Raw genomic sequence first — 12,302 nt, forward strand, 5'->3', positions numbered from 1 at the left:
CTGTTTTCAATCTGCATGAAGTCCCTATGAGCCTTACCATATTGTCCCAAATTTCTCCAGAGCCTCTACAAGGTCTGCTTCCACCACAGATTCACAGAGTCCTCGAACATGGACAACAGGTGAAACAGAAACTTTATGATGACTTCCACCTGCCTCCTAGCAAAAGAAAATAATTTATAGTTAAAAACTTAAAAAGTCTAAATTGCATCTTTAGTAAACTCAATTCTAAATTAAAAAGCAAACAAACAAACAAAACCCCAAACCAAATTGCATTCACAAGTTAGCAAAAGGACCCGAGAAAAAAATCATCAATTAAATGTCCGGCATGAAAATTTTGATTTTTTTCTTTTTTTCAGATTTTATTTATTTATTTGACAGAGAGAACACAGGCAGGCGGAGCAGCAGGCAAGGGAGAGAGAGAAAAAGGATCCTCGCCGAGTGGAGAGCCCGCCTGATGTGGGGCTCGATCCCGGGACCTGGGATCATGACCTGGACCGAAGGCAGATGTTCAACTGACTGAGTCACCCAGGTGCCCCGAAAATTTTGATTTCTTAAAAGGGAACATTCTCTCTTAATAAGAAGTACAACATAAGTTAATAACTTATTTCAACTTCGATAAAATCTCAGAGAAAGTTTCAGCAGATACATGGAATATGTATGCTATGACTGACTATATTTTATATTCATGATCTCATAGTTTCACCTCCATAAAATAAAAATCTCAAGTAGTCCAAATGAACAAAAAGTCCCAATTTAAAATAAAGAGTGTAAACTTAATCTCATCTTTTATCCTTGCCTAATTGATTATCTAGTCCCTTAAGCATTATACTTAACAAATTTATACAAATGTATAAATGTTAAATTTATACAAATTTAAGCAGTATACTTAAATTTTTACCATCTCCACTGATGAACAAGTAGCCCTCAAAAATGCAAGCTTTCCAGGGCTTCTAAGGGGTACTGTGAATCTTCAAGTACACCTAGGAGGCAGTTTTAATATAAGTATATGGTCTATGTACGAGAATTACTTTGCAAATGAAAATAGCTCTCATTTACGTATTCAAGTTCTATTAAGACAAAAATCTGTATAAACAACTAGCCACTGGACACCTCTATTTATTTCACTTCAGAAATGACTTCCATATATGACCCATATACACACACCAAAAAATCTATTAAAGTTTTTTTTCCTACTACAAGTAGACTAATCTAAAAGCACAAATGTTTTACCTTTAAAACTTAAGAATCATTTTAAGAAAATTAAATCTCTTTATGGCTATTTTAAAAGCGTCTTTTTACTGTTTACTTTATAACTTAAAAATTACATCATGGCTTAAAGAAAAGAGCTAATTTAAATATATAAAGTAACCATGTGACTATTCTCTTACACTATTGTCAAATTCAACAAATAAATTCAGTCCTCTACAAATACTAATTCAATACTTGGAATTTCATTTGAATTGCTTATGCTAAGTCTTTTCTATGGTCAAGCAGATATTCATTACATGCCACTAAGTTTGAAATGAATCATTCTGATTGTACACTATGTAACCAAACACTCCATTAACAACCTTAACAAATGAGACTCTGCCTAAGTAAAACTCCACAACCAAATGTGCATTATCATCATTAAGCTACTAAATATAACTGAACAGCAATGCAGGAAAAGAGCTCTAAATCATACCTGAAAACTTAATTTGGAACATGTATTTAAAGTTTAAATAAGTTTTACTCTAAAAATAATGAGACAACAATTAACTTCAAGAAATAAGACAGTCATCTTTGCTATCCTTAGAAATCAGCTGATGAAGGTAAACTTTCAGAAGAAAACTACATTGGCCAATACTCTTCAAAAAGTTAGTATAAAAAAATAGTGGAGGATTTTAGATTAAGACTAAAGAGAGACAACAACCAAAGGCAATACTTAAGTCTTTACAATAGTAAAAACTGGGCGCCTGGGTGGCTCAGTGAGTTAAGCCTCTGCCTTCAGCTCAGGTCATGCTCTCAGGGTCCTGGGATCAAGCCCCGCATCTGTCTCCCTGCTCAGCGGGGAGCCTGCTTCCTCCCCTCTCTCTGCCTACTTGTGATCTTGGTCTGTCAAATAAATAAATAAAATCTTTAAAAAAAAAAAAAGATAGTAAAACTGGTATAAAAGACATCTTAGGGATAACTGGAGAAATTTAAATACAGACAAGATATTATATTATGCAATTGAACTACTGTCTTAGGTATACCATTATAATGGTAATGTTTAAGTGAAAAGAATATCCTTATTCTTTTTTTCCCCCTAAAGATTTTATTTATTTGACAGAGACAGAAATCACAAGTAGGCAGAGAGGCAGGCAGAGAGAGAGGGGGAAGCAGGCTCCCTGCTGAGCAGAGAGCCTGGTGTGGGGCTTGATCCCAGGACACTGAGATCATGACCTGAGCCAAAGGCAGAGGCTTAACCACTGAGCCACCCAGGCACCCCAAGAATATCCTTATTTTTAGGAAAGCTGGGATATTTAGGGATGGATTGTCATATGATATATGCAACTTACTTCCACAGTTTAGGGGCGAAAATGTATATAAATATAGATATACACATATGGAGATAAAATCCCAAATGGCAAAATGTTAAAAACTGATTAATCTAGGTGAAGGACATATGTAATTGAGTATTTCACATAATAAAAACTTGGGAAATCATTTTATTATGTAATACTTAAGGCCTACAATAAGGTATGAAAAATAATATAAATAGTCATTAACTCACTGCTCAGTTTAATAAATAAAACACCACTAGACAGCTGAATATATCTACCTCCCTTCCCATCGTGGATATCCATTATCTCGAATACAATGCTTAAAAAAATGACCATTTTTCAAACTGGTCTTCTCACAAAGAAATGGATTACAGAATCAATTTTTTTAAATCCCTCAAAAATGTTAATATGTTATTATTTAATTTTATTTTCTAAATGGAACAGTTCAAAATGTAAGTCATTCTTCAGAAGCTAAAAGCTATTAAACGTAAACACTATGCTACTTAGGGGAAGATACAATTATCTCAACTTCAAGGCAGAAAACATATTCTGTCTCCCTTGTTATTTCCCTAATACCCACTGGGTGAATCTGCCATTCATGAGTTTATCTACCTTGATATTTCTCTCATCTTTGTATTATGGCCCCTTTTCTTGAACTTAAATTTTTTTCATCCTTTCTGTTAAAATAAAAAAAAAGAAAAAACCCCAGGGTTGTTTCCAAATATAAAACTGATATACTAATGATATCTTTTCAAACAGTATTTTTACCACCCCCCTCGCCCCAAATATTAAAAGTTTGGGGGGGCGGCGTTGGGTTTTTTGGTTTGGAGAAAGAGAGAGCAAGTGTGCACAAGCAGGGGAAGGGGGGCAGGGGAAGACAGTGCAAGATTCTCAAGCAGGCTCCACGCCCAGCGCAGAGCCCAACACTGGGGCTCAATCTTGACCCGAGGCAAATCAAGAGTCAGATGCTTAAATGAGCCACCTGACGCCCCCTAAAACTTTTCTCAAATCAGTATTTTCTTATCTCTACCTATCCTATATACCGGGGGTGAGAAATCTGAAATTAGCTGTACAACTTCTTTCATTTACTCTAAAATTACCTCTTTTGAAGTATCATACTATACATCTACCTCCTAATTGGTGAATAAATCAGTATTATTTATCCCATGAATGTATTAACACTTTGTCTTCTCCAGTTCAAAAGTTTCTTTTTTAAATCCTTTCTCAGACAGAAGCCCAAATTCCTTCCATTTCTAATTATTTAGTTATTTAGGCTCCATCCTGATCTCTTTCAGACTAAAAACAGTATTCCAAGTGAGCACTCAGCAAATGAAAGCATGCCTTCACTTTACATACACTTTTTTTTCTTTTTTAATTACTCTATCCCTTCCTTAGGCAAACTTTGTCAACTATAATGGAGGCATACTCTGGTCCCCTTTGCCGGCTATAGACCAGTCTAGTTATAACCATTCCAAACTCCCAGGCCCTTAAAGGCTATCTGAAGGACCAACTCTAATAATAACAACTTTAAGTGCGAATTTTGACTATTGTTGATTAAAGAGCATGCTCTTCTGAAGAGAAGGGAAGCTCAGTAGAGTATAAATGAAGCTTCTATCTGAGAGAAGTAAGAAAGGCCCATTAATGCCTCTTCACATAGTAAAGCAACAACTGTAAACCAGTAAAGCTAGGCACAATGTCCTTACTAGGCTTGTTTTCCCAACATCTCCATGCCCAACACATGCTCAACAGCAACTGAACAACCTTCTTCTGCCCTCTTATAATTACAGGATTAAAAAAGTCCAACCTCGGGTGCCTGGGTGGTTCAGTTGGTTAAGTGGCTGCCTTCTGCTCAGGTCATGATCCCAGGGTTCTGGGATCGAGTCCCACATCGGCTTCCTACTTCACAGAGAGCCTGCTTGTCCCTCTCCCTCTGCCTGCCGCTCTAACTACTTGTGATCTCTCTCTGTGTCAAATAAACAAATAAAATCTTAAAAAAAAAAAAAAGTCCAACCTCAAACTCAGTAATTCATTTACCAACACCAGACACAGAACCACTGTCAAGTGATTATCCAGCTTCTCCTTACATACCTTCAATGACAGGAAACATACTACTCATGAGACAATCCATTATATTTTTAGAAAATTCTTCATAATATGCATCCAAATCACCCTCTCTGTAGTTTTGTATCCAAAATGGCCTTTGAAGTTAGACCAGCGTTTGAATCTGGACACTTACTGGCTCATTGATCTTAGGCTAATACCTTTGCCGAGCCTCAGTTTCACTATTTAAAAAAAATCCATATCACATAAGATTACTGTAAATATACACTCTACTAATATAAAATGTCTAGCACAGTGAGAGATGTAGTTATTTAGCAATGCTTCAAGAAATATTAAATGGTGCCACCTACCCTTATCTACATTTCCTTCTTCTACATGATAACCTTCCAATTATTTGTAATGATTGTTTAAACTACACCTAAATATACCCATCAGGCTGAACAGCCCCAGATTCTTCTGTCATTCCTCTTATGATGAGATTTAAAGTGTCTTTTCCATTCTGGTAATCATTCTCTGGATGCATTAGAATTTATCAACATTAAAAAAAGAAAGAGGGACGCCTGGGTGGCTCAGTTGGTTAAGCGGCTGCCTTCGGCTCAGGTCATGATCCCAGCGTCCTAGGATGGAGTCCCACATCAGGTCCTTGCTCCGCAGGGAGCCTGCTTCTCCCTCTGCTACTCTGTATGTCGGTGTGCACACGCACTCTCTCTCTCTCTCTCTCTCTGACAAATAAAATCTTTAAAATAAAATTAAATTAAGTTAAAAAAAGAATTCTCTCTCTCTGTCAAATAAATAAATCTTTAAAAAAAAAAAAGAAGGGGACACCTGGGTGACTCAGTGGGTTAAGCCTCTGCCTTCAGCTCAGGTCGTGATCTCAGGGTCCTGGGATCAAGTCCCGCATCAGGCTCTCTGCTTAGCGGTGAGCCTTCTTCCCCCTCTCTCTGCCTGCCTCTCTGCCTACTTGTGATATCTATCTCTCTCTCTCTGTCAAATAAATAAATAAATAAAATTTTAAGGAAAAAAAAAGAAAGAATTTATCAACATTATACCAAGAAATGAATACAGTATTTCTAGATATTAAGTTATCCTTTTTATTTGGATAGTTCATACAAACCAAGGACAAAGGAGTTTTAAGGGGGCAGCTGCACTATATGATTATTCTTATTAAACAATCACATCTCTTTACTTGCTCTTTTTTTCTTTCTTTTTTTAGAGATGGGGAAACGTGGGAGACAAGCGGGGAGGGGGGATCTTAAGCAGGCTACATGACCCACATGGAGCCCAACATGGGCTTGATCCCACCACCCTGAGATGACAACCTGAGCCAAAATCAAAAGTTGGACACTTAACCAACTGAGCCACCCAGGCACCCATTTCTCTTTTCCTTTTTTTTTTTTTTTTTTTTTTTAAGAAATAACAGAGCAAATCCAAAATATGGGAAACCCTTTCATTTTCTTATTTAACATTTTTAGGTACATCTGATCACATAACAAAAATTAAAAAGAACAGCCATATGCTTCAAATAACTTTCTAAAAAAATCTTTGCTTTTTTGCTCACGTAATAGAAATTATTTGGTTTTGGTCACCCAGAACCCCTTTCCCCTTCTTCTGGTTAAACACACATGCACGAACGCACGGACACATACATGCACGCTTGTGCGTCTTGAACACTGTTGTCCCACTGGTATTCTCAATCACACAGTCATGCACACAGAAGTAGCCCAGTGATATAGTTGCAGGGAGAGAGAAGATAAAAAGTGTTGATCAGAAGGGATATATATGGACACTGGGAAGAAGAGCGTTCCCTATTTGCTAGCTGTAAGAATGTAAGTCTAGCTTTATAAATACACAGAGGAAACAGCATACAGAATCAAGTCTCAGCGACATCATCTAAATCCCTAGATCCGGCCATGCCTACTACTGCCACAACTTGGCTTTCTCAGTGACATGGGCCAATAAATTCCCTACCTCTGTCTGCCACTTTTTGTATTGCTTAAGCTCACCTGAATTGTTGCTGTGGCTGCAACTACAAGCTTTCAAACTTGTTTTCAATTCATAGAGGCAAAAAAAGCACTAAAGAATCACAGATTCTTAGATATGGAATTTTTAACTTTTATATCTCCATCACTGAGAACAGCAGCCAGCACATAAAAGGGCCTCAAGTATTGTTTTTTGATCAGTTACGCGATCACAGTGTTCATCTAATCCAACCTCCTCACGAGATGGTTGGCTTCCAAAGATGTTAAATCACAAAGCATACTGGTAGCAGATCCAAGACACCTGCCTTGGTTGGGCTTATGGCTCTACAAAGAGTTCTTTTAACTGTATGTACTAACACAAAGAAATATAGTCAAATTATTAAAACCAAAAGATAGTAAAACCTAATATTTTTCATTTTTCCCCTAATACCAAGCCAGAAAATCCTCACCTCACTCTATTGGAATAGCTTAGCTAAAGGAGACAGAGAACATTACTGCTACAGAAGCCTTAAGACACTGGCATTACCTCCAGGGAACACACCCTTTAACTTTTTTATTGCCCAGAGTGTAGTTACTATGCTCACTGTCAGCCTCTAAACTTTTCCTATGGGAGCTAGCTAACAAAGTGACCTCATCTCATCTCCTATCCCATATTCATCCAATAAGCCATCATAATATTCCCATACATCTTGGGGCGCCTGGGAGGCTCCGTGGGTTAAAGCCTCTGCCTTCAGCTCAGGTCATGATCCAAGAGTCCTGGGATGGAGCCCCGCATTGGGCTCTCTGCTCAGCAGGGAGCCTGCTTCCTCCCTCTCTCTCTGCCTGCCTCTCTGCCTACTTGTTATCTCTGTCAAATAAATAAAATCTTTAAAAAAAAAAAATTCCTATACATCTCTGTAATTCAGATCCTTAAAGTATAGGAGTATATCTTAAATTCAAACTAGATTCTCTACCTAATATATATCATTAGGAAATCCTAGGATCTACCTTTTTATCTTGGTATTTTGCCATTTTGTAAGTCTATTTATTAAAAGTTGAGAAACTTAATTTTCACCACATCAGCAAACAAACCATTTTAACAATCTGATTTGCCTCTTGAGTCACTGGCAGAAAAGAATAAAAGAAAAACTTGAAAGTCTCCAAAATGAATTAGCACTCCAAAAATCTTTATTGATACCAGTCTTTAAAAAAGCAGATCTTTTCTATATAACCTCCCCATTTTATTCCTCAATTGGTTTTGCCAAGTAAAACTCCAATATTTGGGAGTCAAGCTGCTTTTTAAAAAATAAGTAGATACAAAATTTACCATTAATATGATCCTGAAGGTCCTGACTGCTAAGTTGAAGACAACCACTCACTCTAAGAATAAGTAAATGTATAATACATCACAAACCTCCATAATCCAGCTTTGTTCAACAAGCAGCCCAGTGAATCTAAAACACTCTAGGAATTTTTTTTTTTTAAAGATTTTATTTATTTATTTGACAGAGAGAGAGATCACAAGTAGGCAGAGAGGCAGGCAGAGAGGCAGGCAGAGAGAGAGGAGGAAGCAGGCTCCCCGCGGAGCAGAGAACCCGATGCGGGGCTGGATCCCAGGACCCTGAGATCACGACCCGAGCAGAAGGCAGCGGCTTAATCCACTGAGCCACCCAGGCGCCCCATTCTAGGAATTTTTGATCTTCAAATTAAGTGCCAGAAGCCATAAATTTGAAGACTGTTTTATTTCTCATATCCAACCTACGACCTCATTTCTTTTCTTCCTAACTCATTTCTCCATGCACCTTAACACATCATGACCATTCACAATCATCAACTCATTTTTAAATAGGAGCATTTGTAAAAACACTGATTTTTTTGTTGTTGTTTTGTTTTTTTTTTAAGATTTGACAGAGAGGGCGCCTGAGTGGCTCAGTGGGTTAAAGCCTCTGCCTTTGGCTCAGGTCATGATCCCAGAGTCCTGGGATCCGAGCCCCACATCGGGCTCTCTGCTCAGCAGGGAACCTGCTTCCTCCTCTCTCTCTGCCTGCCTCTCTGCCTACTTGTGATCTCTGTCTGTCAAATAAGTAAATAAAATCTTAAAAAAAAAAAAAAAAAGATTTGACAGAGAGCACGGAAGAGGGCAGGAGCAAAGAGAGAGGGACAAGTAGACTACCAGCTCAGAGGCCAAGGTGGGGCTCGATCTCACGACCCTGAGATCAGGACCTGGGCAGAAATCAATAGCTCAGATGCTTAACTGACTGAGCCCACTCAGGCACCCCAACACTGCTTTTCCTAAATACTCACTTTTCTCTTCAAATCTAATTAATGTATTATTAAAGCACTAGTGGGAACTTAATTATCTGAAGCTAAATAATGTAAATCTTTGAAGTCTTACTTTGCACCTTACAAACCTCCAACTGGAATTGAAAAGATTGCTTATCATTGTACCTAACCTGCATTTACTGTTGTTTAACAGTTTGACCACAAGGTATTTTCTTCCCTGGCTGGACTGGAGGACAACTGAGGTTGAGCCAAACCCATTTCAGTTAGATTAATTACCATGTTTCTGGCTGATGACGTACTAGACATTAAACTTCCATCCAGGGAATGCCTATCCTAATAAAATTTTATTACGTGCAGGTTTCCACAGCTGCAATAATTTCAAAATAGCACCACAATTTACATGAATAAAAAGGCTTAAAAATGGTAAAAATAAAACTTCATTAAAATTGACAGTGCAGTATTGGTTCTACAGTTAAATAAAAGCAATTCACTCTCTCCTAAGAAACAAAACAACAGTAAGATAAACAAGAATTAGAATTTATAACTCGATCTGCAGGTATTAGTTTCTGCCTAGGTAATTTAAAAGCTGTATTACATTAATCACCAAACTACAACTTCAGGTATGGAAAGGTTCAACTTTTATATTTTACAGACTAAACAAACTCAAGAATATAATTAACAAACTTTCCCAAAGGCACACAGATCATATGCTAGCTAAGACTTCTGACCCTCTCTAAGCCCTGCCCAGTGCTATTTCCACTGCCAGATACAATTCACTCTAGATATATTAATTAGGTATTATTTTCTTCCCAACATCCAAAATAATACCACTGCCTTAATACCAAATCTATTTTTCAAAGAAAAAAAATTTCTAAAAAAATTAAAGTATCTTTTCAAGACACTTAAAACGTTTCATGCTACTACACAAAAAAACTCAAGACTTCTGGCAAAACAAATACACTGATCCATCGGCTCCATCTAAAATATCAGTTACTATATTCCTGCTTCCAAATTCCACAGTGAAATTGGTTTTGAACTGAAACTTTAACATGCATTTCCTTCATTCACATGTTCAAGTTACATTCTGAATATTCCAAATACCTATGCACAAAAAATCAAAAGCCATATCTAGCCATAAAAAAACACTTATTTTGAGGAAGAAAAAGTTCCTTTTTTCTAATGTGTTGAAACCTGTGTGTCACTGTTTCATATTTGGAAACTCTAACACTGGGGACTACTGACCAGAATTTTTCACATAAAAATTCAAACAACAGCTAAAAGGCTTCTAATGTGCCTCTTACAAAATGGTGAAAAACATTCTGAGTAGAATATATGTGTATAATTTCTCAAACTTCAGATAAAGCTTCTTTTCAAAAAAAAATCACAATTAAAATGTGATAAATGTTTAAACGACATCTAAGCCATTAAGACATCTTAAGTGCACCAAAAAAGGGCAAAAACTTTTGCTTTGCTTTGTTTCCTTAAAGTCTCCACGCACTTTTTTTTCACATTCCTTCTGCCTCCACCTAACATTTCTGATAAGAGCAACAAGAATGTAAGAATGTGTGTTTAATGCAGCTCCGAGTTCAGTTCCTCCTTTCGTGGGGGCAAATCTGGTAAGATCTGTTTTACCTGAAAATAAGGATGGTGCTCACATCTACCAACACTTTTTTTTTTTTTGATCGAAGACCTAAAATCTGTATTGAGCAACAATCTTAAACCTGGGTAGCAAAGTATGTATGCCATGCCTGCCAAGAGTAAAAATTTTGAAATTAAACCTTCAGGGCAACTAGGGTGTAAGCGCAGAGCCCAATATGTCATTCGGTTACAGCTCTGCCCGGGACCCAGATGGAGAGAGAGACCCCGGCGAAACACACGCAACCGTCCTGTGACCGAGACAAGCGCGCGGATGCTGCGGGCACAGGGGTAGAAGGGAGAGAAAGGGTCGTCCCGACGCCGGCCAGACGCCGGAGGAGTTAAAGTAACAAAGAGCTAATCGCGCCCCAAAGCCCACCCGAAGCGGAAGCAACGCCGCCCCGCCGCCCCCGCCCGGATACCCTCCCCAAGTTCAGGGCCGGCAGACGACTCGCACGCGGGGCCTGCAGCCAGGCCGGAGCCGGGTTCGCGGTCGGGATGCGGGAAACAGGTAGGGCAAAGAATAAAAGCCCTAAAGGAGCCGGCGCTTCCCGACTGGGTCAGCGCAGCAGCGGAGGGAAACTGGGAGCGCGGCAGGCCCGGGGCCGAGTCCCCGCCGCCGGGCCCTGCTTCCCCGGGAGCCGCCAGGCACAGGGGACTGGGCGCCGCGCTTTGTTACCGGCTGTGAGAAGCTCCGACCGCCGCCGCCGCCATCGCCCCCGCCCCGAGGCGTCGGTTCCCGGCGGTTCTCGCCTTCCTCGGCTGAGTAGTCGATCTCCCCTTCCTCGGTCTTGAGGCGCTTGGCCTGGCTCTCGTATTCGCGATCCTCCTCGTACGTCTCCCTGGGAGAGGATGAGGAGGAGGACATGGCGGCGGCCGGAGGGACCGGCGGGCAAGCGGGTGGGGGTGGCGGCGGGGCGCGGGCCTCGGACGCCGCCGGTCAGTCCCCGCCACTGGCCGAGTGTCTTCAGCGAAGGTCTGCGCTGCCGGGCCGGCCTCGGGGGCCGGGCGCCCAGGCGCCGGGTGGGTGTAGGGAGCGGGCCGGGATGAGCGGGGCGCCCCGGGAGGAAGCTCCGGAGCAACCGCTCCCCTTTATTACGGAGCCAACATTCAGCCTCTCCCTCCTCCTCCGTCTCCGCTCCCAACCCGGGGGAGCGAATCTAAGGATGGGGACGCGACCGTGGCTTCCGGTCTTCCCTCCTCCCCTAATCCGCTCCCCGCCGCCCAGGCCGAGCCTCCGCCCCCGCCTTAGCCGCCGCCGCGGAGGATCGAATCCAGCCGCAGCCCGCGGGAAGCGCCCCTCAGCCTGGGTCCTGCTCCCTATTGGCAGGGGGAAAAGTCGACCGGGCTTCCAATTGGCCGGAAGGGCTGTTCGTCAAGAGCCGCCCACGGCTCGGCCTCGCCCCCCCTCCCTGCGCCTGGTGAACTCGCCGCTGGCCTGCGAGTCCCGAGCGCGCAACGCTCGCCGCGCGCTGCCCGGGAGCCGTTGCTGCCTGGCGGCAGTTAGCGCTGTTGGGACTCAGTCGAAGGCAGGCGCCGAGTGAACCCCAGCGGGCGATGAGGCGTGCAGTGGAGCCAGGGCTGTGGGTGTTAACCGCCCTCCCGCTAATTTAAATGCTTTTATTACTTCTCTTCAAGAGGATGAGGAAAACCTCTAAAATCCCTGCAGACAGACCTCGCACAACCCTTAAAACTACAGAGGTTGAGGGGAGAAAAGGTCTTGGAACCATGCAAGTAGGGTTCTCCCTATGCTGTGTGCAAAATCTAACGAAAGTGGGTGCCTTCTCCCCCCTCCCCCCAGCTGGATTTTCGAAAATAGCAGTCAAGATTTCCATTTAGC

General features: G+C 41.2%; 1 protein-coding gene across 2 annotated transcripts in view; it reads right to left on the reverse strand.

The window, feature by feature from the left end:
* The window catches only part of HNRNPLL (heterogeneous nuclear ribonucleoprotein L like), a 39,716-nt gene extending 28,012 nt beyond the window's left edge, over positions 1-11,704 (reverse strand). Inside the window, exons 1-2 of one of the 2 annotated variants that reach the window (XM_045979001.1) lie at positions 11,142-11,704; positions 38-156 (exon numbers count right to left, since the gene is read on the reverse strand). In XM_045979001.1, coding sequence (XP_045834957.1) covers positions 38-156; positions 11,142-11,330 — 308 coding nt within the window. In that variant the 5' untranslated portion in view covers positions 11,331-11,704. The remainder of the gene's footprint in view (positions 1-37; positions 157-11,141) is intronic. The other variant, XM_045979000.1, reaches the window with a different exon arrangement.
* Positions 11,705-12,302: the final 598 nt, after the last annotated feature.

Source organism: Meles meles, chromosome 15 (genome assembly GCF_922984935.1).
Source record: "Meles meles chromosome 15, mMelMel3.1 paternal haplotype, whole genome shotgun sequence".
In the NCBI taxonomy this organism is placed as follows: domain Eukaryota; kingdom Metazoa; phylum Chordata; class Mammalia; order Carnivora; family Mustelidae; genus Meles; species Meles meles.